This window comes from Rhineura floridana, chromosome 15 (genome assembly GCF_030035675.1).
Source record: "Rhineura floridana isolate rRhiFlo1 chromosome 15, rRhiFlo1.hap2, whole genome shotgun sequence".
In the NCBI taxonomy this organism is placed as follows: domain Eukaryota; kingdom Metazoa; phylum Chordata; class Lepidosauria; order Squamata; family Rhineuridae; genus Rhineura; species Rhineura floridana.
The window spans coordinates 32,676,561-32,704,241 of NC_084494.1; the positions used below are offsets into that span (position 1 = coordinate 32,676,561).

At 48.3% G+C, this 27,681-nt stretch overlaps 3 protein-coding genes across 7 annotated transcripts in view; 1 reads left to right on the top strand and 2 right to left on the bottom strand.

The window, feature by feature from the left end:
- Positions 1–44: 44 nt before the first annotated feature.
- GEMIN7 (gem nuclear organelle associated protein 7) lies at positions 45–13,989 on the top strand. Of its 3 annotated transcripts, XM_061596596.1 has the most exons (3): positions 45–346; positions 7,956–8,329; positions 10,901–13,989. In XM_061596596.1, the coding sequence occupies exons 2-3, from the start codon at positions 8,093–8,095 to the stop codon at positions 11,288–11,290; spliced, it is 627 nt and encodes a 208-aa protein (XP_061452580.1). In that variant the 5' UTR covers positions 45–346; positions 7,956–8,092; the 3' UTR covers positions 11,291–13,989. The 3 variants fall into 3 exon arrangements, with proteins under 3 accessions (XP_061452580.1, XP_061452581.1, XP_061452582.1); XM_061596597.1 differs by lacking the exon at positions 7,956–8,329 and having other exon boundaries at positions 70–346; positions 10,901–13,987; XM_061596598.1 differs by lacking the exons at positions 45–346; positions 7,956–8,329 and adding an exon at positions 8,363–8,534.
- LOC133370373 (bone morphogenetic protein 2-like) lies at positions 3,764–8,917 on the bottom strand. Its single transcript, XM_061596595.1, has 3 exons — positions 7,901–8,917; positions 6,302–6,648; positions 3,764–5,113 (listed from the first exon to the last, which is right to left on the bottom strand). Exons 2-3 carry the CDS (start codon positions 6,639–6,641, stop codon positions 4,221–4,223), a joined length of 1,233 nt encoding a protein of 410 aa, XP_061452579.1. The 5' UTR covers positions 6,642–6,648; positions 7,901–8,917; the 3' UTR covers positions 3,764–4,220.
- The window catches only part of CLASRP (CLK4 associating serine/arginine rich protein), a 33,000-nt gene continuing 17,484 nt past the window's right edge, over positions 12,166–27,681 (bottom strand). For 2 of the 3 annotated variants that reach the window (XM_061596594.1, XM_061596593.1), the window contains exons 14-22: positions 26,953–27,210; positions 26,669–26,851; positions 25,041–25,080; positions 18,243–18,303; positions 18,063–18,121; positions 16,499–16,545; positions 16,310–16,392; positions 15,052–15,076; positions 12,166–13,372 (exon numbers count right to left, since the gene is read on the bottom strand). In XM_061596594.1, coding sequence (XP_061452578.1) covers positions 13,330–13,372; positions 15,052–15,076; positions 16,310–16,392; positions 16,499–16,545; positions 18,063–18,121; positions 18,243–18,303; positions 25,041–25,080; positions 26,669–26,851; positions 26,953–27,210 — 799 coding nt within the window. In that variant the 3' untranslated portion in view covers positions 12,166–13,329. Of the gene's footprint in view, positions 13,373–15,051; positions 15,077–16,309; positions 16,393–16,498; positions 16,546–18,062; positions 18,122–18,242; positions 18,304–25,036; positions 25,081–26,668; positions 26,852–26,952; positions 27,211–27,681 lie in introns of those variants that run through there. The other variant, XR_009759121.1, reaches the window with a different exon arrangement.

Below are 27,681 nucleotides of genomic sequence, written 5' to 3' on the forward strand. Positions count from 1 at the left end.
CCTTTCATCTTTCATCCCACCAATCACTAGGAGAAGAAGGGGAAGTGTAAGCGCATGTGCTCTGCTCGCTCGTCACCGCCTCGGGGCATGCAAGGCAGAGTCATAGAGGTTCCCCAGTCCTCCTATTCTCAGAGAGGACAACGTTTTTTAAAATAGACGGTAGGGCAAGAGCGGCTTAGCTTCCGCTTATAATAATGTACTTCCGGATGAAGAAGTTACTTCCCCCATGTTCTGAGCGTCAGCACGTTCTTTGCTTCTCCCGGCCCCTGTTGAAGCCCCAGATTTTGAGATAAAAGATTTGGGGTTGCCATGACGACTTGAGGTGGATCGAACCAGGCCTGTTCAGGTTAGTTAGCGTTAATTCTTGTTTTACAATAGAAAAGCAAAATTTCTGGCCAGTGGGAGGAACGTTTATTTTAAAAGAATGGTTCGCCTAATATAGAAGCTGTATTTAAGAGGAAACTAATGACGCGGGGCGGGGGTTATTAAACTTGAAATAAGGGAACACTTTGGCCCCACGTCAGGATTAGGCGGCTCTGCATGCTTCAGCCTGATTCTCCGTACGTTCACTTGGGAGAAAGTATTCCTCATTTTCCAGACCAGCAGAAAAGATTTCTGCGCCCTGCCAAGTTGACCCAAGCCCAATTTGAGCAATGGCCTTTATTCTTTTGTTCTTTCTGTCATAGCAGCCTCTTTCCTCCAACCCCAGGTAAAGGTTTCATTCCCTGTTCCACAGAGACAGGGGTCCCCCTCCCCAGCTGATAATCTTCATTCATGGTCTCTTTGCACCATTGCTGGGACGGAAGGCCCTGGAAACCTTGGGAACCTTTTCTTGCTAGGTGAGGAAAGCTTAAAAAAAAAAAAAAGACAGGAGGACCCCTTAGTAATGATTCCAGAAGGTCCATGAGAAGGGAAGAAGGAGCTCTTTCCCAGACAGAAACCTATCACCCTTGCCTGGCCATGGAGTGTGTACAAGTTTCCCCCATGCAGCAGCAAGGGAAAGCTGCTGAGGGGGACCATCTCCTCCTGCTACTGATCTGGCAGGTGGATCTACCCCACACAGACCAAATTTGACAGGTGGGTTGGGCTGCCACTTGTCAGTTTCCTTAATGTGGGAGGGAACAGCCTCTCAGGCCACATTGGGACTTGTGTTGGGCCAAATTTGACACATTAGATGAATGTTCCCCACCCCTCTTTTGGACTAGGGAGTTATAGCTCTAGTCTGGGAGGCAACAAGGTGACTGAAGCAGGATTACAAGATCACCCCTATGGGTTCCATATATATCCTGGGTGAGTAGTTCCCAAACTTCCCCCCCCCCCACAGTTCACTTGAAAATTGGTGAGGGTCTAGGAGGACCACTTAATGCAGGGGTCAACCACCCAGCACCCACTGGTACCATGGCACGTGCAAATGGCTTCAGTGGTGCCCCAGCAGGTAGCCCAGAATCTGATTTTTTAAAAAAACAAGTCTCTAGACCTCTTGGAAAGAAAGTTGTGGAGCAAAATGTGCAGGTACCCTTGAAAGTGATTTATGTGAAATGAGCCAACCTGACTGCTCCTACCTGTCAGTGCTATTAGTCAATGAGTGAAGTCTAATCTGTGATTGATAAGTAAGTTGTTTTGACACGGGGGTCCTGAAGAGCTGCTGTCTTCCTCTCCTTATTACTGCTCTTATCCTCCTTTAGTCTTTTTATAATTGTTATTTAGTTCTTGTAGTTTTCACAGCTTGCTCTTTTCCCCTAGCAACCATGATGCATCTTTCCTGTGCTTGGTTCACCTGAGATCAAGTAGTGCCTAGAAGTTATTTTCTACAAATACTATTAAACAATTAGTGTAGGTGAATGTTAAAAAATCCCCCTCCCCACAAAAGGCAAATGTGAAAATTTTGCAGAGAGGCACAGGCATGTCTCCTAAAGACTAGGGACTCATTAAGAATTCACTGTATAGTTAACTTACAGTACAATGGTATCCATGTCTACTCAGAAGTAAGTCTGGGTGTTTAATTTGGCTTACTTCCAGGTAAATGGGCATAGGATGGCAACCTAGGACTTGGTTTCCAGTTGGCATTGGTGAAAAACAGGCTTTTTGTGCCTTTAAGAGCTATGCGGCAGGCAGAAATTCAACAGGTTGAGCCTTTTCTAGTATGGAAATATAATTCTGGGAAAAGCTTCACCGTTAATATTGCCAGATTTTGTTTTATGCCATGCTTCCCATGGCAGCCAGTTTGCACTCTCAAAAACTTTAAATGTGCTCTCTGGTCCAAAAAGGTGAACAACCCCTGACATAATGATTTTTTTCCCCTGCTGGTTGTAGCAATTGTAATGTGCCCTACTAGGGCCTGTATCTTTATTGCTGCTTTTATTTCTTACACTGTATTTTATTGCATTACAGTTTGAATTCTATAGAATTCAAATTGTAAGGGTTGTTCACAGACACGCTACGGATCATCTGAATGAAGCATGTTGACCACTGTTGGTCCGCAGACCACAGCCTGGGAACCCCTGTCCTAGGTTATGTGATAATTTGCTAGTCCTTGAGTTCAATAGGAAACCTACAATAATAAAGGTCAATTGCGCCATTTATATTGCTTAACCTTAATCATAAAATATTTTCCGCAATGGTTATTTTTTTACATTAGAAACAGCGTTAACTCTAGCTGTAAAAACTATACAGTTTATTTTACCTTTGCATAGATTTACTTTTATGGCTACAGAAACACACGTCTTGTGCACATAGGGAAGTCTTCCCCACCCTGGTGGCCTCTGGCTTCCATCATCCCTGACCATCAGCCATTAAAGTCCAACAATCTCTGGAGGGCACCAGGTTGGAGAAGGCTGACTTAAAAACTATGCCCCAAAACACACCCTATGCAGATTGAGTACTAGCTTCTCTCCACCGCATTTCTCAGAGCCTGGTTGTCGCCTTCCCATGCAAGCTAGGAAGCAGACCTTGAGGCCTGCCTTCAACATCTAAGGGCTGTTGTAAGGGCTTAGAAGAAATGAGTCGCAAGGGCCTTTTTTGAACCCTGATGGGCATGCAGGGTTGGAAAGGAAGTACTGACTCCACCAATAAGATGTGGACACTTGTTCTGTTTGATCAGTCCCTTGCTGCCTTTTTGTCCACATGTCTCATAATGTGGGTTTATGATGCCCCTGTGCTTAAAAAAACAACCACAACAACCAGGGGTGTCAAACCCTGCAGGCAGGGGTGGAGAACCGCCAGCCCTTCAGATATTGCTAGACTACAACTTCCAGCATCCCTGATAATGGCTGGGCTGGTGAGGATTGGATCTAACGCTATCTGGGGTGGGTGGGTGGGTGGGGTAGGTGAAGGGGGGTATTCCTGCTCTGATGTGTTGGAGGGTTAAATCTTTTCCACAAAAAGATGCCTGGGGCTCCCATCTGTTACTTTCCGTACCAAAACAGCCAGTTCCAGTTGAATTGACAACCTCCGCACTCCTACCCATGATAAGCTCCCTGACCCCCAGCTTCTATTTCAGAACAGGAGCGGGGAATTTCAGGCCCTCCAGGAGTTGCTGGACCATGCTGGCTAGGGCAGATGGAAGTTGGAGTCCAACAAGTTTGGAGGGCCACAGGTTCCCCATCCCTGGCATCAGGAGGGTGTGAGGAAAAGTAGGGACGTTCTCCTGAATAATCTTTATAGGAACGTCTAATGCTGTTTCTCTTTGGTCATGTGAATACACCTTTCATGGCAATGATGCCATCACCGAGTGTTCACCTTGGCTTAAGGAAGCTCATTGCAGTAGACTTGGTAACTCCTTTATTGTTCAACCAAAGGGTATCACAGCTTAGAAATGCCAACAGTTGCTCATTAATGTAGAGAAGTTTGTGAGACTACATACGAACATGAGAATTTTGCCTTGCTGAATCCAGCCCAAGGCCCGTCTGTTTCCATCTCTGGCCAGCTAGATGACACTGGGCACTCTCCAGCAGGGCATGGTGGCGATTGTCTGTCTGTTTCTAGAGCCTGGTATTCAGGGGCATTCTGCTACCGCTGTGCAGGGAACTCCCATTTAGCTCATAGGTGAGCCATCTCATATTTGGGCTGTCCCCACCTCTTGTGGCGGGCAGTTCCATAAGTTAATTACATGCTGCATGAAGAAGTACTCTTCACAGTCCAGAGCCTATTGTTCATCACTCTCATTGGGGTGACTCCCAAGTTTTACGATGGAGAGAAGGCACCTCCCTGCTCTGTTGTGTCTACCGACAGCCACAGCCTTCCACCACCATGTCCTGGTAGGTCTTCAGGACCATTATGTCATGTTGATCCAGGTAGAGCATAGCGATGGGGCTGAGGTCCGTCGGGATGCAGCATGCTTTGGGTACCTTGGAGTTCACCGAATTCAACATGGTCTGCACCATGGCGTGGCTAGAGGAGTTCATGTGGTCAGCCAGCGGGAACCGGCACTCCCCGGAGCAGTAGAAAGCGTGGTAGCCGCTGGGGGCAACTATCCAGTCGTTCCACCCAACCACCTTGAAATCCACAAACAGGCGATGCCTCCTGCACCTCGTGCTGGCTTTGGCTTTTGGCTGCAGGCCCCTACGTTTGCCCATGGAGCCAGGGACTTTTGTAGCTCTTCTGCCTCCCTTCGGGGTTAGTCCGCCTGGCTGGCTTCTGTTTTGCCTTTTCCCACGAGTCAAAGGCTGTCCCCTTTGGTCGTGGCTATAGGTGACCAGCAAAGGCCTTTCTAGAGCCCACTGGGCCTCCTGCTCTCCAGGAGATCGCCTTGTGCGAAGAGGGAGGTGACGCTGCTGAAGCTCATGGTTGCCGTCTGGGTGCTCCACCGCCACAAGAAACTCAAGGTGGTGCTTCTGGCCTTTGGCTCTCCAAAAAGCAGCAGTAACATCAAAGCTCTCCCACTTAGGCTGGTTGAGAGCCAAGAATTTCCGAGCGAGGAGACTGCTCCTGTTTCCGGAAAGGGGTGGGGGATCCATCATGTGGTAGATGTTGATGTGAACACCCCTGCTTTCCTTCTGGGCGTGGTAGAGACGCAGCTCGAGGGCAGTCAGCTCCTCTTCTGCAGGCAATAAGGTGAGGTTGAACAGGAAGTAGAACGAACTGTCTGCAACTTCAGGGATATGGTCCAGGTCCTCTAGATGTGAAACAGAACAGATGTTAGGAAGGAATTCAGGACTGAAGGTTTGAATACACAGAGGTGGAGAGCCTTTGGCCCTCCAGATGGTGGTGGACTACAACTTCCATCATCCTTGGCCATTGGCCACGTTTGCTAGGGCTGATGGGAGTTGTAGTTCAGCAACATCTGGAGGTTCCCCATGCCTGGAATAGAGGAATTGCCTTGCTGGGTCCCTCCGCTGTCAGCCACAAGCCCAGTATAAAGGCAACGCCAGTTCTCTGTCATTTGTCTCAAATGTTATTTACCAACCCCTTTTTTAAAAACACTTGTTTATGGCTCTGCAATGTATTGCATTAAATACTTTTTTTTTTTTACCTTTCCCCCCCCTAAAACTGAACCATCCCATGGCATCCTTTCTCTGAAGAAACATCCTTGCCCAACACCAGGTAGCGTTTAAGTGCTCTGCAAAGGGCTCCGCTTGCAAAAAGCGCCTCCTACCCTGAGCGACACAGTTACTTCGCGTGCTCTGTAGATGGCGCTACAGCCCAAGGCAGTCGGGCATCTCCTAAACCTGCTTGAGAGGGAAAAACAAAGATCTTCCCTAACTTCCAAGTAGCAGAGCCCTGAACAGGGCTGTCTGGCACAGAAGAGGGACATTCGTGAAACGTTTTGGCCCTCGGGAACTTATTGCTTTTCTTCTTTGTCCAGGAAGCGTGTTTCGTCTCAGGGCAGTTCTTCCTGAGAACACAGGCGGCTGTTGCCTTCTATTGAGGCAGGCTATTTGTTAGCCTGGTATTCTCAGCTCTGACTGGTGGTGGCAGCTCACCAGGGACTTGGACAGAGGGACAGGTCTTTCCTTTTCACGGGAGCTGCCAGGGGTTGAACCTGGGACCTTCCTTCTGTTCCGTTTACTCTTTGCCCTTTTCTGCCCACTAGCCCAGAGGCAGGGAAATCAGTGGCCCTACAGATGCTGCCGGATTCCAGCTCCCATCAGCTCCAGCCACCATGCCCAATGGTCAGGGACAAGGGGAGCTGGAGTCCAACGATGTACGGAGGGCCCACCAGTTCCCTGTTCCTGCAGCAGTCCCTCTGGCCTCTGCTGCTACCCAGACCCCTTGCCAACTTTTTTTTTTTAAGGACGCAGCTCCCCCCCCCACACTGCATGAATGCAGGATTCCGAGCAAGGTATGGAAAAAGTGAGCTCACCGACATGGTGAAAGGTGCGGACAGTGTTGGCTCTTCCGGCTTGTTCCTCTAGGAAGGGAAGCTCCGTCTCTTTGAGGGAGGAGGGAGCTTTTCCCAGGCAGAACTGGTACAGATCCAGCAGGTACTGGGGGACCACCAGCCCCGGTCTTGGCTCTGGGCGCCTTTGTAAGCCCAAGCGTCTTAACAAGACGGTTTGGAGGGCCTGGATTGGGACCTGCTTCGAGTCATGCAGGCCAGCTCTCTTGGATGTTCCTGGAGGGGCCGCCCGGGGGCCTTCGGATCCCCAGAAGACGAGAGATGTCAGCAGAACCCCCAAAACGGCCACGTTACCAGAAACCATTGTGGAACTGGGGAGAACAGAGGTGGAACAAAAGTGTGGCTGGTGAATGTGGCACAGAGGCAGAATTGGATGTGGGGGGAGGATTCCCCCTCTTCTTCATTCTCCCCTCAAATAAAACACAGAATCCAAGAATACATTTGGCCTGGTAGTGAAAAGAGCCTGTGGTAAAGCTGAATTGACTTCTTATAGAGCAATAGTGCCCCCTGCTGATAGTTGAGGAAATGACCCTCTGTATGTTGGTTGAATTTGATTCTGTGCAGTTCATTCTGTTGCACTTGGATGTAGTCTGTGTGTGTGTGTTTAAATCTCTTCCTGAACTCCTCTTTAAGATATTGCAGGGAGATTGTTAGTAGAAGTCTTAATGAGTATTAAAGAAGCCTCAAGAGCTACTCTGCAGAGACTAGAACAGGGGAATTCAAATCTGTTTCCTTCACCTGAGACCACATTTTGCTTTGCAAAAGGGTTTCAGTGTGAAAAAATGTCTTGCAACAGGTGAGAGGCGCCTCTTCAAGCAAGACTGTTTCATGGTTGAGAACGGAATGCACTCTTTTGTTTGAGCTAGACTTTGTGTTTTAGGGGATTCTAGGGGGGGAAGTCTTGGTCTCTATTGACCTTTTGACACCGCTACTCTGCCTTGATCTTTCATTTGTCTAGGGTTAGGGTTGGCAATAATGCCTTGTGCCTCACTCACCCTCCCAACAGCTTTCTGCATAGGATGTTATCCTTATTTTCCGAATGGAGAACCAGAGGCACAGAGAATTCATAAAACAACATGCGGAAAACAGCATAATTTGTGGTGCACTGATATTGGCTTTGTGGTGTTTTCCCCCAGATAGCTTTGACAATAAGTCCCCACTCTGACAGTTCCTGTGAAATAGCGTATGCCCCTCAAGGTGGCCATGGTGCTGTGGGAGATCAATGAACGTGTTATGGGAAGATTCTGGCACAATGGCTGTAGCCTTACCCATGTGTGGCATAGCACACTTGTGGCAGGGGTGACTGTGCGGGGTTTCTGCCAGAGGTGGGCAGACAGACTGAGGGGGGTGGAGCTTCACATAGGGCCACTTTGCTGCTGGACCTTATCTTGAGCCACCCCCTTCACCAAACTCCAAGTGCTAACAAAAGTAACAAAGCAAAGGAGTGTCCAACCACAACATTGCCCATTAAAAGCCCTCAAAGCATGTCACCATTCACACGAAGAGCTGTGTTGTTGACGGGGTGGCTGTTTTCTCCCTCCCTCCCTTCTTAGAAGAACTTACTTGCAAGAGTTGAGGCTGTTGGCAACAATCCATCTTCCCCTCCTCTCTCCTGCAGATCCAGTGGGCTTTTCCTGGCTTTTAGGTCTCTCCCAGCCGTGCTTCTGGATCGCCCATGCCAGGAAATGGGCTGCCCTGCCCCATGGTGCCCCAGTTCTCCTTGGCAATCTCTGTCCTTCCTCTCTCGTTTGGCAAATGAGAAAGAGGAGGCCAGCTCCCAGCTCTTCTCCTGAGTGTCGGGGCTCTGCCCGCCGTGCCTGTGGAGGTGCCGTGTTTCTCTCTCTCTCTCTGCCTTCAGGATGTGATGTCAACCAGGCAAGGGGCCTGAGCCAGAACAAACAAGTTTGTTGTGCGTTGTCGCCTCTTCGCTCTCTCCAGCAGCATGGTGGCCCTTTTTTTGGACGTGCTGCATACCTTGGCCCTGCCAGGAAGGTGAGGGTGCCGTGTTGGCCCTGATTCCAGACTAAGGGAACGAGAGCAACTTGGAGCTCCACACCAGGGACTTACGGGACATCTGCTTCCCCAGCGAGCAGTTGGGCCAAGGATACACGGTGGCTGAGTGCGGGTGCCTCTTCTTTCCTCAGTCCCTCTCGGTCAGCCACAAGGCCTTAAAAATTACCCAGAAGGCACTGCTGCCGTAAGCTATAATCATGACTCTGCTTGAAGGCTGATCCAGCCAACCTTGCACTTTGGCTACCTACCATCCGGTGCTGATTATTATCAACCTGTTGCTAATAAGGCACACCAAAAAGAAAAAAACTGGCCACCCATCCAAACACTTCCCTTGGCACAGAGCTGATTTCACAGCATTTTTGTAGGGAGCACAATTTGTGTGCCTACAGAATCAAAGCTGGCTTTTACGTTAAAAGCCTTGACTCCTTCTTTTTCTTCTTCCATTCCTCAAATTAATGCATGCAGTTCTTCTCAAGTCACATTCAAACAGAAGCCGGTGCTGTCCCAAAGGCGCGAGCCTTGCCAGGAAAACAGCCCCCCCCCCAGCCCTGTTCTTCCTGGCACGATGCCCAGGAGCGCAGGGGATCTCGGCCAGGTTCTTATCAGGCCAGCTGGAGAGAGGGCTTCCAGGGGCCAGGGCTTCCTCTGTTGCCAGACAGCACGTGCCGGGAATGAGCTGTCTGTGGAAAGAGCATGTCAACAGGGCCGAGGTGGAAGCTTTGCAGTCTTTGTCCAGGGCAGGCTCTAGGAACAAACACCCCATGCAGGAATGTTTGGGGACCTGGGCGAGGGGTTGGAGAGAGGTAATCTCCAGCGAGACTGGAACCTGTGGCATTTCCTCCCAGAAGCCTAAGCCATTTATTGAACCAGAGGCTGAAAGATGTCTTGCTTGCAGGCAGCTAGCACACACCTTAAACCAGGTTGTGTATCTGGTAGTTCAACTGTCCCTCCCAAAGTCAATGCATTTTGTTCATGTAGCTGCTGGTAAAGGTGGTTAAGGATCCCTAGGTATAAACAAAGTGCTATCTTTACTAGACAAACTGCTATCATTCCCAAGCAGTACGTGGTGCTCTGGCTCTTTTTCCATACTCCAGAAATTGGGCAGAGTACACCAGCAACACCAGGAAATCATCTGTAGGACCTTCCATCGCACTTGGTCCATTTTAACCGTTTCGCCAGAGGGAGATTCCTCTGGCACGCCAGAGGTTGAAAACTCAGCACAAAAGGTTTTTGGTCTCCCTGCCGGGTGGTTCATTATGTATGAGTATGCCAAGCCTGCAAACGTAGTGCTGGCCACCAACATGAATGGCTTTAGTAAGAGAGTCAATGAATCGATGGAGGATAAGGCAATTGGTGTCTACTAGCCATGATGGCTATGCTTCTCCCTCCAATGTCAGAGGCAATAAGCTGCTGGATACCAGTTGCAGAGAATCACAAATGGGGAGAGTGATGTTGCACTCAGGGCCTGCTTGTGGGCTTTCCAGAACAGGATGCTGGACTAGATGGCCCACTGGCTGGATCCAGCAGTTATGGCAGAACCTCACCTGGTGGAAACCAATTGGAAATAGGCAAGACTGGAGTGGTGAACTGGGCAGAGATGCAGCAGACAGCCTGCTCCAGGTGGGTCCTGAATGCAGGACTATGGTTTGATTGCTTTCTCACCACACTGGTGTGTAATGTCCTACCACTTTGGAATTAATTCTCCTTTGGGGACATGTCTGCACTAAAATCCCAGATGAGTGCAACTGTTACGGATTCGTCATTGAAAGGGGATTAACCACATCTTCTCCCAAGTATAATCCCATTACCCTGCGATGCTGTAGGGAGGAAACATTGGCAGTTAAATGAAGTATAGAACTTACTTAAGGATGCATTATAGGCCAGGGCTAGCTGTAAGTTCAAGGCTCTGAGTTCAGCCTCCCTTGCTCTCCTCCTTGCACTTGAGTTGTCCTTGGCTGCAACCAGCTGTTTCTCCAGCTCACTGTGCAAAACATCCTCTTTGCCGCTGACCCTCGGCTTGGCTGTCCGCCATAGGGGATGTTGGCACAGCCAGGGAGCGTCAAGTTGGTGCCGCCACTGTCTAAAGGGAAAACAGGCTGTCCTCGTGCAGCAACACTTCCTGTTTACTGGCCCGCAAGCCTGGGTTTAACCCTCTGCTGCCTGAGTGCCTGCAGTCTAGATCGCTGTAGCGGAGTTCCCAGCTGGCTAGACATAGTTTTAACACGTCCTCATCCTTGGCAAAGGACAGAAGGGATCCAAAATTTATGTTTAGAAGGCATAGAAATCTTTGTAAATTTGCAAGATTTTTTTTCCAGTGTAGAATCAGAGGATTCCTAAGCATATCAGTTTTAAGCAGTTTTTTTCCCCCAACAGCTTAAACTATAGAGGGAATTTGATCTGCTCAACAGAGAGAACAGAATCCTTACCGAGGGCAGAATGTATTGTCAGGTAGCTTAGAAGGTATTATTTCCTGAATAATTCCTTACAGTACCTAACACAGTTGGTACATGAACAAAGATAGACACATGTGCTTGCTTTCTTTGCCAGCAGGAATGTACGATGAGTGCACCAGTTGCTGTCATTCGCCTGCCCCATGGACCTGATGGGTCAAGCCGTGGCTTCGATCCCATGTCTCCTCGTTTCCAAGCCCTTGGTCCCACCAGCCTCTCCTCCATGGTCTCTGGGAACACAACTGATCTGGAACAGGAGCAGCAAAGCCGTGTGATGCTACGAGAACGCTACCTGCGCAGCCTGTTGGCCATGGCTGGACGGCCAGTCAGCTTCACCATGTACGAGCAGGTCAATGTCACAGCTTTGTTTGGGGCATCTGATATTGACATCCTGAACTTCCAAGTGTCAGAGCTACAGACTCCCCTGGGGATACAGAGAGAAGCGCTCCTCCGCTGTTCAGATGTCATTGCTTACTCCTTTGAGCTTTGACAGATATCTCTTTTGGCTTCTTTTGTAACAATAAAGCATCTGTTTGTAGACAAGCCTTCCGTCCACTGTGAGCTACAGAAAACCACCTCACTTTATTTATAGCAGTCATCCCCTGAGGGCCACAAAAATTAAGAAATGATCAATTCAGGTCACAGAATAGGCTGTTTGCTGCATCTTTGTGTGATTCACTGTTCTGCATTCACCTCCTCCCATTCAAGGGGGTGTTACCAGTAGGACCTGTAGCAAAATGTTGCAGTATGAAGTGCTGTGCACCCTGCTTTTCTGTTTTATTTCCCCAGTGTTGTCAGCATTACAAGCTCCCCGAGTACATTACAAATTCCCTGAGTTTTTACTGCTCTGCTTCAGGGAAGTTCCCCACACACACACACACAAAAGCCTGTTAATAACTCCCTCTCATGTTACTCTCATCTTGACAATATAAGCGATGACACTGGCATGCTGAACATTTAAAGTAGAGGGAATTATTCTCTCTTTCATGCAGTAAAGCATTGTGATACACAGCGAGAGCAAATGTAGCTGTTGTTTCTGAACGGGTGGCAGGATCTCCCTAATTTGTAGGGATAGCATTTGGCTGCAGTTGCTTGGGACTGGATCTTCCACGTTGTTCAGTAGCTATCTGAGACTGGCAAGGCAGGAGGACTTTGGCTGGGGTATCAGCTGTGCTGTATTGGGTTTCTGGGTTTCACAAGACAATGGCACACCCAAGAGACGTCTGGGAGCAATTTTGGTTTAGATGAAGGCATATAAAGGGGTCACCCCTTTTTAATATGCGTTGCAGCTCAGTGCAAGCACAAACACGCAAGCACAAACACACAAGCCTACTGACTTTTTTAAAAAAAATATCCTTTTATTTATTTGATTTTCTATTTCCAGAAGTAGTCATGAAATACCCAGTTTGCCTACTGACCACTGAGGTTCCAAAGCCTCCTGTTCCCAGCCATAATGCTGTGCTCCAATCAGTTGCTAGATCAGTATTAGAAGTTGCCGTATGCCTGCAGCAATTGAAAACCAGATTCAGGGATGTTTTGGAAGAGTTCTTCCCTAGCACCACACCCCCACAGTCTAAGGGCATTAGTGTGCCACCAAGGAACACAGCTTTGTCTTAGGAGACAGGTAGTTAAATATTTTGGACAGTTGCTAGTACGCAAAAATATTAGAGCCCTGCTGCGTCTTATTAAGGACTTCATGCAGCACACAGTTAAAACTATGCTTACTCACACAAGATGTAGCGATGCCTTTAAAAGGTTAAAGACATTCATGGAGGATAAGGTGGTGCTCTGCCTCCGTTGCCTGAGGCAGTTCCTAGAAAGTACAAGTGGGATGGCTGCACTCAGGTCCTGCTTATGTGCTTTCTATAGGCATCTGCCTCGCAGCTCAGTGTGAGAACAGGATACTGCACTAGATGGGCCTTGGGCTTATTTATTACTTGATTTATATCCCACCCTTCCTCCCAGCAGGAGCCCCGGTAGGGCTCTTCTTACGGCTGGGAGAGGGACTTCTTGGATCACTTTCAATCCATTTGTATTTCATCCCTTGGGCTTGTATGACTAATTTTCTCTCTAGCACTCATCACAGCTGATTTCACACATTGGCTAAAGACGCTGAAAAGGCGGGAGCAGGCTGGTATACAACATAGCAATTGCTTTGAATGGTGCCTGCACATTTTGCTTACCTTCTGCTCTAAAGAGGTTGGAGATTCCCATTCCTGTGCTGGCTCTGGACTGGATGCAGCAGAACCCCCTTGACTGCCTCCCCCCTTGCTAGCCTCTGGTCTCCACACAGCCTTGGGATGAAAGGAAGGGCATGTCCGTAAGAAGTCGTATCAGGTTTTGGCAAAGGGAGCTAGCCAGTTACGTGCAGCTGAAGGCTCTTGTCAAGAGACGACCATGCCTGGCTTTATTTATTTATTTAGACAGCATAGAAACAAAATCAGCAATGTACAGCATTATTACACAGCAAGAGACCTGGTGAACCAGTTGGGTGGACGGCTGCCAGCGTGACACTGCCAGGAACAACCCTTAGTGGCGGTAGTGAGGACTCCGGGATCGGGACCGTGAATGCCTGTAGGAGGCAAAAGAACAGGTCATATCAGATCAAAGAAACACAGGAATGAGAGACTCCCGTCTTCTATCAGTGTTAGATGATAACTCTGTGTTAATAAGCACTAGCGTGAGTCAATGCAACAAATAAGAATTTTGAACTTTGCCTGAGGGGAGGTCGAGTGCCTTTCACTCCCAAGCTGCAAAATGCAGCAGGTGATCTTGGGTGGAGGAGTCTCCTGTGTCGAATGCATTTTACAGGGTTGTTATGATAGTAAAAACAAGAAAGGCCTCCCCCCCCCATGCTACAATGCTCAAAGCTCTTTGGAGGAAGGGCAAAAACACAGTCCAGTACCCAAGTAGTTGACAGCCATACTTCAACAAAGGGACTTGAAAGGCACTAGATCACAACTCATCAAGAAGTTTGGAACTATTCAGTTGGGTCTGAATAAAGAATGGTTTCCTGTCCCACCAACATACACATGAGGACACAAATCGTCAGCAATGTTAAGTTACCCCCAATCTGCTGCTTGCAGAGTGTTACCATGCCTACTGTTCCCCTCATTATTAATATTTAGGCAGAATTTATCAACATCGCTATTCACCGAGACAATTTGTTGACTGAAATGTATTGTTCCTGGCACCCTTTAAGTTATTATTTAGCTGGGAGGATATTTGATAGTTTTAAAAATCTTTGTATTGTTTTCACTGGTTTGTTTGCTGCCTTGGACTCCTTTGGGAGGAAGGGCAGGATAAAAATAAAAATACATGACAAACATTTTAAGCTCAAACTGAATGATCACGGATTGTACTTTTTGCATCTCATTGCCATTCAACTCCCGTCACAAAAGGCTTAGACAATCTTGTGCCGCCACTGCCTAGCCAATTAGTGTGAAGAGTTGGTCCAGCAGGAGGAGCAACATGGGAAGGAGGGATGCCGCTAGAAGTAACCTGGCGGCCTGGGGATTGTGGACAGCTACAGCAGCAGCAGCGGATTACCAGGCCGGCCAGCCACCACTTCCGACCACATTCCTCCTCATGTTGCTTCTCTTGCTAGACTGTCTCTTCATCCTAATTAGCTAGGCAGTGGCAAAGTAGGAGACCCCCAAGCTGGCTGGAGAGGAGGAAGGTGGCCAGAAGCAGCACTGGCCAGCCTGGCGATTTGGATCCTAGAGGCAGCAGCCCCAGGGCTGGTAGGCTGAGGAGTCAGTAGAGCTAAGGGGCTGTTGCAGCCTGTTCTGGCTGTCCCTCTGCAGCCTACCTGGGCTGCCCATCCACCGCTTCTAATCTTGCTATTATTCACAGTGCCATCTGTCTGTGGCCAAGTGAACTGCAGCGTAACAACATCCCTTAGATTTTAATGTATATGGACACACACACCAAGATTTCACTTAATGTATGACAGAATGGGCTTAAGGTCCATAAAAGCTTATTCCATGACAAGCACATCTGTTAAGTCTTGAAGGTGCCACAGGACACTTATTTTTACAAGCTAATACAGTGGATGCAGCCCGAGAGATTACAGGTTGGTCTCAGTAAGCCTGTACATGCATTGGAAGAGCAGAGAGCTCAAACTACTGGAAGAAATGCCAATTCAGAAAGGCACCCAATTTCCCCATCTCTGCTCCATATTCACCTAGTGACAGAACTGCTGCTATCCCCCTTTCATAGCCAGGGTGGATAAGCAAAAGTAAAATTTACCTCCGTGAAGAGCTATATTCTCGACCTGCAAGGCAAATGGAAAACAAGTCAAGAGCCTCCAAATTACATCCCCAAAAATTGTGCAAATTAGCCTATTTAGTTGTTAATTTCTTGGCAAGGGCAAAGGCAGAAGGGAAGGATGTGGCATTTGAGCCAGTGGGACCAGAAATAGCAGCTACAAGAGGGGAAAGGGGTCTGCAGCTCATATCAGACCTGTCCTTTAGGATCCCTGTAAAACAAGTGTTCACACCATGAGGACTGGAAACTTTTTTTAAAAAAAGTTGACCTTGGGATGCACATGGCCAAAGTGTCATAGTTGCATCCACCTGTCACAAGACTGACACATCTGCTATTTCCTGAACCTCAAGAACCAAAATAAAATCTCACTATCTACACTAGCCAAAATGTGTAGTGCTGAAGGCAAGTGATGCCCCTAGAGGGAGACGGAGAGTACATCCACCCATCGTAACATCACAGCATTCCACAACGGGCATGGTGAGGACACCAACACAGGTGGGGAAACTCCTTGTGAAGCATGCAAGGGGCATGAATAGTTTGGTCAAGGCAGCTCTTTTCAATTGGAAACTTTACACATTCCACCTATAGGCAACCTACTTATATAGCAAGGCACCTGAACTGGTATTCTTATCTTTTAAGTGCTCCCCTCAATTCACTTTTGGCTTGTTTCCATTTTCTATCAAACCAACCGGTACCCTTTTGTTCTTAAGTAATCTTGGAACCCATCAGGGTCTGAAGTGAGTGTGTGGCCTCAGTTGCTGATTCAGCTGAAATAAGGGCAGCGTTAGCAGCCAGAAAACCCCCAGTGTGCAAAAGATGAGTCAAGGCTGAATCAACCACTGGGAAACACTTAATCCTCTTGCTAAGAGTCACATCTAAATCTTGATGAGGGTGGAACTGGGATTCTAAACCAACATTACTGTGTTATAAAGTATTCCAGTGTCACTTGTGTTTTTTTGTTTTTAAAGGAAAGGTTCACTTTCTATCATGAGAATTAACCTCAAAATGGACAACATATTGCAGTGCAGACTGTGGGGCAGCCCCTTGCAAAGCACCCAAGAGGCATGAGTACATAGGCCAAGACGGCTCTGCTTCTTTGGGTGAGGTTCTTATCTCTGCAGGGACCTTGCTGTCAAGAGTCAGGCCCCCAAAAGAAGAGGCGCGATCTTTCTGCCTATGCTTCATGCTACCGTGGCCACCCCACTCCGCCTCCCAACTCAAACCAGCACCAGGCACTCACTGTAACGCGGGGAAGGAGAGCGGCTCTGGCGACTGTACTGTCGCTCCCACTCCTCTCGTTCCTTCTCCCGGCGCTCACGCTCCCTGCCAAGAAAGACGCTGGAGGTTTAACAGAGACAGGCAACCAAGCAGTCCCCTCCCCCCCGCACTTCCCACTGCTCCATGCCAGGAGGACCCCAAGAGGCATTACTTCATCCGGATCTTCCGAGCCATGGCACGCAACTCGTCTTCTCGCTCCTGGAAGAGACAAGCAGCAGACTGATCAGTGGAAAGAAAACCACTAGGCAAGGCAGCAAAGCCAATAATGAACTCGCCGAAGTACATTCCGCAATAAGAAAACACCAGTTCTGCGACTGGAATAAAAAATCATGCAGATTTGAATTCCCAGAGTAGAGATTGTTTGGGGATACCGGCCCAGTTCACACATAATGCTAAGCCATGGTTTGTTTAGTTTCAAGCAACAAGAGTGAACATCCAAACCCAGCCCACAGACTAATCATAGTTGGTTTGTTGTTGGCTTATGAACTGTGGCTTGTTTTAACCATGGTTTGGCATTATGTCTGAACCCAGCAGCCTTGGTTTGTTTGGCCAACTCATACACTCACTAAGCTGCAGTGGCATGTGGAAGAGCAGCTAGAAAACAAGACAAGTTTTAGAGAAACAAGATGTGGCTTGCTTGCTCATCTGTGAGACAATTTGAGGTTTGTTGGAAGAAACCACGGTAACAACGAACCATGGCATAGCACTGTGCGTGAAGCCAGCCACTGTCCTGTCACCAAGGGATAGGAATCTAGGGGATCTTTCTTCTCCTGGTTCTCAATTGGCTACATCATGAATCTCTACTGATCATAATAGTTCCCAAGAGTACAATCCCAAACACTATATTTCATAATGATCAGGGCTGTGAGTAACCTACATTTGAGCTCCAACATTCTGCACCAAAAGGAGATTCATTCTGCAATCTATGCAGCTACATGAACTTGCATGCTCTTGTTTTACACTATTTATTTTGCTTCCGCCAATGAACTTTGGGGGGGGGGGAAGAGAGAGAGAAAGAAGAGGTCTGCAGGGACTCCTCCCTCTTCACCACAAAAGTATATTGCAAACACAACTTCAATCATATTTTCATTTTCATTACTATTAGGGCTAGAAACTTGATTAAACGCAACCAGCAAAACTAGACAGGGATGCTCAAGAAAGCTATCTTGCCCTCAATACCATGTTCTGTGCTTGCAGGAAGTTGCAGCACTCATGCAGCCTTGGTTACAACAGTATGTGCTACGATGTGTTCATTTACTGCATTTACACCTCACTTTTCTTCCATAATGAAACGCAAGACAGAAAACTTGAGGTACTCTGGAGAGTCTCCCATCCCGGCACTGACCAGACCCAGACCATCTTACCTTCAACAGTGCATCTGAATCATGTGTCCTCAAGACCTCCGTTCACCAACTTGGCATCCTCCAGATGTTCTGGACTGACTCCATCAGCTCTAGCCAGCAGTGGTGAGAACTGTAGTCCAAAGCATCTGGAGGGCACCAGGTTGGCAACAGCTACCTCAGACTACTGTACGTTCAATGTAACACTGCATGACTTTCCCAATAAGGGGGAGGGGGAGAGAGGTTCTGCTGATTCTCGCTTCAGTCATTCACTGTCATCTCTCCCCTGGTTCCTAACTAGCATGTGCCCATTCCAACTCTATTTTAAGGTTATTCTGCTTGCAGAATAGGGCTTTCTAGTTGCCTGCCGTTTACCTGTCTTTCATGTTCCTGCTGCATCATCTTCTCCTGGGCGGCCTTCTTATCTGCTTTGACTGAAGAGGCAGAGTGGCGATATGAGCAGGTGTGACAGCACAAAGTAGGGGAGACAAGGAAGGAGGCCGTTTCCCTGCATCACCCGCTCTCCCAGCCACCCACTACAGCCCAGATGCTTACACTGCCGGTTAAGCGCCTTCTGCATGCGCAGCTTCAGTTTCTCCTGCGGGGTCAGCTTTGGCTACAAGCGGAAGGCAAACAGAAAGGGGTTAAGAGGTTGCCCCTTGGCCTGAGCGTATAGTCAAATTGGAGTTTGGAGGGGAGGGGAAGGCAGACATGAATAGAAAAGGGCCTTGGGGGGGGGAACCCCTACACAACGTATTATTGCAGAGTGACCCAACATTTGAAGGGATGGAAAGAGGATAATGAGGCAGCCATTCACTAGAGAGCCCCACTCCCACACTAGGAAGAAGCCTGAATATTTTAAGCTCCAGGAGACTCACCAGCACATCCCCTTCTCAAAGGGACTGCTCTCCTCCTAGCAGGAAGGGGGAGAGCACCTGCCCAGCATCTACACAGGGGCAGCCAACTGAGATCTATGGGCCCCTTTGCCCATCATGATCAAGAACCAGGCTTTTCCACTGAAAATAATGTTGCGCATTTCAGATGTGGAGGTCGTGGCAAGGGGAAGCAGCCTTTGGCAATCTAGACTGAGCCATCCCCAAGGGATGAGGCGAGGCGAGGTGGGGGGGGTAAGATGCAAGTGCTAAAATCCACTCCAGCTCCAACAAGCTTGTTAAACAGTCAGCCACCTGGGGTAACAAGCACCTCCAGGCAACCCAGTCATCAGATTGGTAGCCTTTGTTGGTACGCAATGGCCTGAGAAGGGGTCGGGGGAGAACTAAGTAGTACATCTTGTAGGCAGTGGCGGCTGGTGGACCCATGTCAGTGGGGCAGTGGAATCCACTCTGGGTTTTAGTCTGAACTTTCAAGGAGCCGTCTAAAGTGCTTCCTTGAAGGTTCAAACTAAAACCTGGAGCTGATTCCACAGCCCCGCTGTCATGGAGACACCAGCTGCCACTGCTTGTAGGCAGCCAGTAAAAAAAATGGTTGGACCAGTAACTTTCGAGGGTTTTTTTGTAAGGCTGGGTTGTGTATTGTTTAAATCTGCTGCTCCTGTGCTCCTTCCCGTAGCTAGATTAATCCTCAAAAGCACACAGGGGCCCCCAAAACCCTGTTAACAAGCAGCCCACGGTGGCGCTTCCGAGGACACTTTGGCATACACTACCCCACACCAGCTGCAACAGCCTTGAGAGTCCCAGCTTTTTCTTCTTAAAATAAAAAAGCTAAGGTTCTAGCACTCATGACTGACAGCAAAGCCAAAGAACCAGACACAAAGCAAGTGAGGCCCCCGCTTCATTCGGTTTCTCAGGCTGATGTGATTTCAGATTCACTTCATCAAAAGAAATTCACTTTTGTTAAGTGTAGGACAAGAATCACAAAGCTTTATGCTTTTATTATTTTATGGTTTGTAATATGTGGTGATAAAATGTATTTTAAAATGTTGTGCGCCACCTTGAGAGGGATAACCCTGAAGGGGGGGCTATTAATAATAAAAAAATAGGTAATAAATAAATGGAACACCAAACATGCCTGTGAAAATATGTAAAATTACATGCACCTAAAATAGGAAAAAGTATCTAGAGGCAGGGCTGGAAAAATCTCAAAGACTTGATTGCCTGGGCTCCGTGAGCATCTGTGCCTCACACAGGAATCCAAGACATTTTCAGCTGTGCACAAGGTAAGGATTCCAAAAATGTGGTGCTTTTATCTCAAAGCTTGCAAACCCATCTGACTTGCAGCCCTTTGACCCACAATACATTTCTGTGTTGGGCAGTGCTGACTGAGATCTCTACCTCCTGATCAAGAGCCTTTGCAACTGGCACAGGATGAGAGCCTGTTTGTTAATGCAATTCCCTCTGAAGAACAAGGGCTCTAAACATTAAGTGGGCGGACCTCTTAGGGACTAGGACAATGGAGAGAATGCCAACTTGCATCCAGGCGTCTTACCCAATCAGAGGCAAGCAAGAACCATGCTGAACCAAAAGGGGATTTTTGCACACTGGTGCTGCAGGGAACAAAGCTGCTCAGCCCTCTCCACCTTTTAGTGTCCAACTGGAGCAGCAACCTTCCCAACAAGTTGGGCAAATTCTGATGATGTAGAAGGTCAGGCAGGTGCAGGGCTGGGGCCAGGCATGCCGGGGCCCTTGGGCACCGGCCTGCCCTGGGCACTGGAACCTGCACGCACAGCTCACCTACCTACCTTCCCTTGGTGAATGCTGCCTGCGCTGCACATGCATGCCTACCATCAACCAAGATGGCGGCTGGGGCATCAGCCCCTTAGGGAAACCCGAGCCACCATCTTGGTTGATAGCAGGCTTGTGTCCGCAGTGCAACCAGCATTTGTCAAGGGAGAGGTAGATGGGGCATGCAGGCGGGCGTTGTGGGCATGCACAGCAGTAGGGAGGGTGCCTTCTCACAATCCACAACAGGGTCGGGAGCTGACACTGTCACGGATGGCAGAAGGGAGCGCTACCCACCTACGCTAAGGAGGGGCCCTTGGCCAGGGCCTGACCTAGCCGCCCTCTGGTGCCAGCCCTGGGCAGCTGTCTGATCACACTGATGGACAATCCAGGTTGTGCTCTGCCTAACTCATCATTTGTGAGGCCAGCAAAGCAAAATCATGTTCAATAAGTGGGTAGAGTATGGTCCACTGGTAAATCTCTTTTTGGGTCAGCCCACATCCTGGTAGTCTACAAAGAACACCAGCTAGGTATACCTTGACTTGATTCAGCAAGGAATGTCTTTGAGTTGTTGAGCACACATGCATCTCAGGATTATTTAGCACAGACTAGCCGTGCCTTAAAATATCCTGATTCTATACCCTTGCATTGCATGTTTTAAGGAACATTAATGAACCAGAGGAGACCATGCAATACTGAAGTCAGCTCCTCCCCAAAGTATGTCCAAGTCTCACTTTACACAGCAAACTTAAAAATGTTTTTTTCCTCATGGCCCCTCAATTACCCAACTGGCCTAGAGATATCTCGGACTTCTCATCATTTACATGGTGTAAATTTACAGTGTAACTCTTCAAGAATTTGTCACCATTTCACAGCTCTCAACCAAATGTGTCAATGGTCTTCACTAGACAGAACACCGTGGGCAAGTTCTCACTGGGAAAGGTGACGGTTCTGCCTGGTGGCCCAGATCCACACATGCACGTCACAGCTGGGTACTGCAGTCAGTGAGCAATGAATCTGCCAGGGTTGAACCAGTTCTACATTTCCCCCCATTACAGGACAATTCATGTGATGAGATCCCGGCACATATGTACTGTGTGAATACCATGGGCTACGGAACTATCTCCTGTTCCCATGATGAGTTGCCACTTGTCAAGATAAGCAAATGTGAAGAAGGCTCTTCAATGGACACCCACCACCATCACCACATTTCTGGTTTCCATGCCTCTTAGGGACACGTGTGCTCATCTGTGGGCGTCATTTCCCATTCCTGCCACTACTTGCAGACACATGCTGGGGCATCAAGAAATGAACCCAAGGACACTTCCTGTAACCCCCTGGCCAAGCCCAATTTAAAATGAACAGAACTTGAACAAGAAGAGTTAACTAAGCTGCTAAAAGATAAGAAAAGAAAAGCACATTTACAAAATGTCTTGGAAGGCATCAGAAAAACTATTTATTCTGATGCCCTAAAGCTGAGAGGCGTAACTTCCCTCCCTAGCTGGCAAAGAGCTGCAAGCATTGCTCAGATCTACAAGATGTAGCTGTTGCAAACTCCAGTAAACAGATCAGCTAGCAAGTGGCTACCTTGGCATTCGTTCTAGTCAAAGCAAGATTGAGTTGTGCAAACATCCACATGCTAAACTATTTACTTGGATAAAAGATCTCCCTGAAGGATGAACCTGTGATTTTCTGCACTATTTTTTTTAAAAAAACCTTATGCAAGCTTGTTATGGCTTAAGATTTGAACAGGAGGGTAGAGATGTTCAGCTACCACAGACTCCAAGAGCGGGCAGGAGCTCATTCTAGGTTTGCAGCACAATCCCCACATGAGCAAACAAATGGTATGAACCAAGATAACAAGTGCAGTGTTGCTGAAAATTCCCTTCAGTCATGCAGTGGCTTGAGCTGGGACTAAAACCTGCTATGCTCACCCTGGGGTCATTCACAGGCCCGTGTTTGAAACTGAATTCCCACCTGGAGATTTAAATTGAAACACACAATACACGTTCCTCTGATCCCAGCTCAAAAGGAAGTCCCCGGACTTGTCTTTTAAAGTCTCTCCATGGATACTGAACCAAGACAGGGGTCGTTATTTCAGGGTAATCCACAGAAAGACAGACCCCACCCACCCAGGATTCAACAGCCAAGGACAGATGCCCCTGTATCACATATGCTATCCTCTTGATGTTACTGGACGTCCAACTCCTGTCATCCCTAACCACTGGGACGGATGGAAGTACGGAGTCCAACAACATCTGCAGGGCACCCCGTTGGCAATCCCTGACATAAGGTTCAGCCCTGGTTTAGGATGGAAATGGCCTTAGTGGAAGACGTATGGGCAAAGAAAGTGGGAGCCCCTGTTGGTTCTATTGGTCCTCTCAGTGGATTTCAGCACCATTGATCCTGGCATCCTTCTGAACCAGCTTGCTGTGGTGGGACCTGGGGAAAGTACAACTGGTCCAGAACACTGCAGCCAGGCTATTCAGAAGGGTTGCATATAGGGAGTCTGTGATTTCCTTAATGAAACAACGGTACTGATTTCCCATTTGTTTCCAGACCTAATTTAGAGTGCTGGTGATGACTTTTAAAACTCTTTATGACTTTGGAACCGGGATATCTTGAGGACTGTCTTCTCCAGCATTAACCTGCCCATCGATTGAGAATCATCGCCTGAGATCCTCCTGTGTGTACAATGGTTCCCGGGCTCTGAAACTCCCTCCCAAGAGAGGGGTCATCTCACAAGGGAACAAGAAGAGCCTGCTGGATCAGTTCAGTGGCCCATCTGGGCCTGGCCAACCAGATGCCCATGGAAAACCTGAAAGCAGAACCTGTATGCAAGAGCATTCTCTCCACCTGTGATTCCCAGCAATTGGTATTCAGAGGTATACTGCCTCCAACACTCTCGTCTTAATGCCATTTCATAGGTTGGTTTGGGTCATAAATGGCTGCTCCCTTAATAAAGGTGCTTTAAATTGCTAAAGAGGGCCAGTGTGGTGTAACTTTTAGAGTGCTGGACTACGACTGGGAGACCAGGGTTCGAATCCCCACACAGCCACGAAGCTCACTGGGTGACCTTGGGCCAGTCGCTGCCTCTCAGCCTCAGGAAAGCAATGGTAAACCACCTCTGAATACCGCTCACCATGAAAACCCTATTCGTAGGGTCACCATAAGTCAAAATCGACTTGAAGGTAGTACATTTACATTTTTTAAAATTGCTAAAAAGCTGTCTGGTCAAATTATTTGATAGCTATTTGTACTTTTTCATCTTTTTTTCTCTGCTGCTTCAGTATTTTATGTCTGCTTTGGTGTATTATTGTAACTGGTTTTTTTAGCTTACTGTTTTATCTTACTGTTAACTACCTTGAGCCCATGGAGGAACAGCAGGGCATCAGCAATGTAATAAATCAGCCTTTCCCAACCTTTGGGTCTCCAGATGTTGATGGACTACAACTCCCATCATCCCCAGCTGGCATGGCCAACTGTCAGGAATTATGGGAACTGTAGCCCAGCAACATCTGGGGACCCAAAGGTTGGGAAAGGCTGTAATAAATGCAGCAGCAGGAGTACACCTGCCCCCTACACCTAAGCTACCCTTCCCTCGAGTGGCAAGGCTGTATCAAGACTGCACCAAGACACAGCTCCATGCATCTCTCCCATGACAGATGCTCTCCCCCAACAGCTCGTGGATGGGTAGGGCCGACATTTCAGTGGCAGAGCCTCATCCAAAAGGTCCCAGGTTCAATCTCCGACGTTTGCAATCAAAAAGGATCTCAAGGAGCAGGTCTGAAAAAGCAGTTTTCCAAGGGCACTTGGCAGGGGTCTAACAGTCAAGGTAGGTAGACAGCGCATGGCTAGACAGATCCACGGCTTGACTCCGTACGAGGCGGTTCCATAGAACCACCGTCTGCATGTTTCCTTCCATACACCAATTCACCATCGGGTGGGGTGGGAACAGGCAAAGCATTTCAGGGGAAACACAGCCATGATACTCGGAAGGAAAGGACTGCCAGAAGAAGCAACATCCAATTTTGGTCCCAGCATTGGAAAACCATTGGAAGCTAGAGCTACTATACAGCAGATGTGGTGAACCTGTGGCCCTCCAGCAGTTGCTGAACTACAACTCCCATCAGCCGTAGCAAACATGGCCAGTGGCCAGGGATGATGGGAGCTGTAGTTCAGCAACATCTGGAGGACCACAGGTTCCCCGCACCTACGTTAAGGCTGTCTGATTTCCAAGTGTCAGTAAGAGAGCAAAACAAAGATCCAGTTAACTGGCAAGCTATCCATTCACACATGGAAATGCCCCAAACAGCAACTCCTGTTTTGGATTCTAGACCTGGTTAGGAGAAGCCCACACAAAGTAACCACCACCAAATCCCCTTTGGCAGTACCAAAAAGTTAAACCCCCAGTGTTAACACACTCTTCCCTGGAAGCCTAACCCCCTCAATGCTAGCCTGGCAAGGCCCAGATTTAAAAGACGGTTTTCAAGTTTAGCAGCACCAGATGAGGTGCCCAGTAGGAGCTACAATTCTGACCAAGTCTGAAGCAGTCAAGTGTGGTCATCCAAACTCTAAAAAACAACCCTTCTTTTCCCCCTGCATCTCTATGGTTCCCCCGAGTCTTTTTCTGCAGTGATGGAAGTTAAGAGGTGAGGTTTAAATTCTTACTGACTTTGGCAGCTCCTGTCTCTTTACCACCGGCAGTTTCAGCCCTAGAGAAAGGGGCGGGGGAAGAGGAAAAATGAGTCAATTTTGTTACAGCACCAGAAGAAAGATGGATGCCCACTCTGGGACAGGAAGAGACATTAACTTGAGCCAAGACAGACAGAAAGACATTTGAAATGAACCTTCTGCTCAAGGACCAGCTTTTGTCCCAGAAATTGCTGTTTCTAATCACAGATTAGACTCACTGGGCAGAAAAAAACCCTGCTTCGGACAGTCTCATGCAGGTTAACTTTAGGGGCTTTTCAATGGATTTGGAGGTTTTGGCTTTTTAAACACGTTAAAACCTGTATAAAGTTGTGATATGCTTTACATTGTAATTATATTACATATTGTTTATAAAGTACCTATTTTTATCAAGGGAAAGAAATATGCCACTTAGAAAAACGTCAGTTTATCGGGCAGAATAGAAATTACTATTATATAAATAATTACAAACTGCTCACACGAACAGCCAATTGCATAAGCAGCATTGACATCAGAGTTTTAAACTCACACAAAATTACACCTTTTGTTCCATGAAGGGACAACCTGTCTAACTGCTCATGCGAGGAGACTACTGGCAGGAGGTGTTATGTGAGGAAACTCACTCAGGGTTGCACTGCTGCAGCCCTGAACAACCCACCGACTCTCAGCTCGCAGTCTGGGAAATGGGAACAATGGTGACTTATCTCCAAGAGCAAAACTTCATGAAATGAGAAGCTGCAGAAAGATGACTGTAACTGGAATAGAGAACACCATCTCCTGTGCCCACACAAAGAACACCTCATCAAACCGAGCCTCCATTTTAGGAAAACTCCACGAGCCCAGGTTTCCCTACCAAACTCGGACATTTGGTCTGCTTACACAGACTCATTTGTGTGAATTGGAATTGAGCAGCATGCCTGGTTTTTACCATTTAAGGTGGTTTGTCAAATTAAGGAGCTAGAGCAACAACCCTTGACTTCTCCCCCGTTCCCTCTCCTTACTGTTTGTCTCTCTGTCGTGTATGAGGTAGGGGTGTGGATGGATGGATGGAGCATATCAGCATGTCTTTTGGTCACGATGCAGTTTGGCATTGAATAATGTTGTTTGGCATTGAATAAAACCTTTAAAAAAAAAATCATCCCTGGCCATTGGTCTTGATCGCTAGGAGTCACAGCTTGGCAACATCTGGAGGGCCAAAGGTTCCCCACACCTGGCCTTATGGCTGCAATTAAGGTCTCACAGAATCAGAAGGGAGCTCTGGGTCATCTAGACCCAACCCCTTGCTCGACACAGCATCTGCCATGCAGGACCTAAGAGCAGCATCCCTTGCAGATGGACATCTAGCCTCTGCTTCAAAATGTGGGGGCACTGCTTTGTAAAGCCACAGGGCTTCAGTGTCCAGCATTGCTCCTCCTCCAAGCTAAATTGCGCAGAACATAGAAAATTAACTGGAAAATTAAGAAAAATAATGGCATTTTCAGAATTCAGCTCCTGACTTTTGCTTTGCTCATTGTGTTTCTTATGGAGTACCTACTGGGTGGAAGCCCAGAGGTCTTGCGGGGGGGGGGGGGGAAGAGAGAAGAGGAGGAGACAGGCACATCCCAGACTCACTTTTTCAGTTTCTCCCCTACTGCCGGGGAAGCCGCAGGCCTCAGCAGTTTCTCTCTGGCTGGAGACGCTGACCTGCTGCGACTTCGCGATTCGCTGTCGCTCCTGCTGCTGCTGCTGCTGCTCCAGTGTCTCCCTCCCCTGCCGCTGCTCCACCGGTAACGTTCTCCAGACCGCGAATGGCTCCTGGGGACAAGGAAATACCGTCCTGTTGGGAAGGGCGTTTCTCCCTCCACTCCCAAGAAATCAGGAACTCTTCTTTGCAAACAGGAACTCCTCCAGCCTACCTGGACCTGCGGCGGGAGGCATATCGCCAGCCCCGTTCCGTCGAACGAGATCTGGAGTGGCGCCGTCCATCCCGCGAGCCTCCTGCCGAGTACCGCCTGGTTCTGCTGCGGGACCGGGAGTACCTGTGGCTGCGTGATCGGCCATAGCAGGCAGCTTTGTGGTACCCGCCGGCCCGATGCGACCGTGAGCTAGAGCGCGAGCTTGAAGACGAGGAGGTTGATGATGAGGAAGAGGAGGAGGAAGAGGAGGAGCGTCGCCTGGAAAGAGGAGAGGCACAACGCTGGCTATTCACACAGAGGGCAAGCAGACTGGCCGGCGCAGGGAAAGGGGTGGTTGAGAAGATGCAGAAGGAGCCAGGCTGCCAAGAGCCAGCCCAGCTGATGGTTCCATAGGTAGAGAGACGCTTCCAAATTAGCGACCACAATTCTGGAGCTCGGAAAAAACTCAGGCAGGTCTGCATTTACGTTCCCACTCCTCTCTTTGTTCCGCACCAAACGCAGAATTGGAGGGACAAGAAGGTCTAGGAGACCCTCTAGGCTCCAGTGCCAGGGTCTGACACAGCCTACAGCAGAAGGATGAAGGATGCTGCCTTACTGCCAGATCTCACTGCAAGTGGCAGAACCTGGCTTCAATTCAGAATTTAGTGCGGTCATTCACTAGATAACTGATCATTCCAACTTTTGTTTCAGTAGGAACGCACACAAGTTTTAAATCTCCATGACTGAAAA

Bases quoted from the DNA above. Each gene is read 5' to 3' on its own strand.
- GEMIN7 (XM_061596596.1), top strand. From the start codon at position 8,093: ATGAGAAAGAGGAGGCCAGCTCCCAGCTCTTCTCCTGAGTGTCGGGGC. The intron at 8,330-10,900 runs GTGAGGGTGCCG...CTTTGCCAGCAG, and splicing joins ACCTTGGCCCTGCCAGGAAG to GAATGTACGATGAGTGCACC.
- LOC133370373 (XM_061596595.1), bottom strand. From the start codon at position 6,641: ATGGTTTCTGGTAACGTGGCCGTTTTGGGGGTTCTGCTGACATCTCTC. The intron at 5,114-6,301 runs GTGAGCTCACTT...TTTCACATCTAG, and splicing joins CCGCACCTTTCACCATGTCG to AGGACCTGGACCATATCCCT.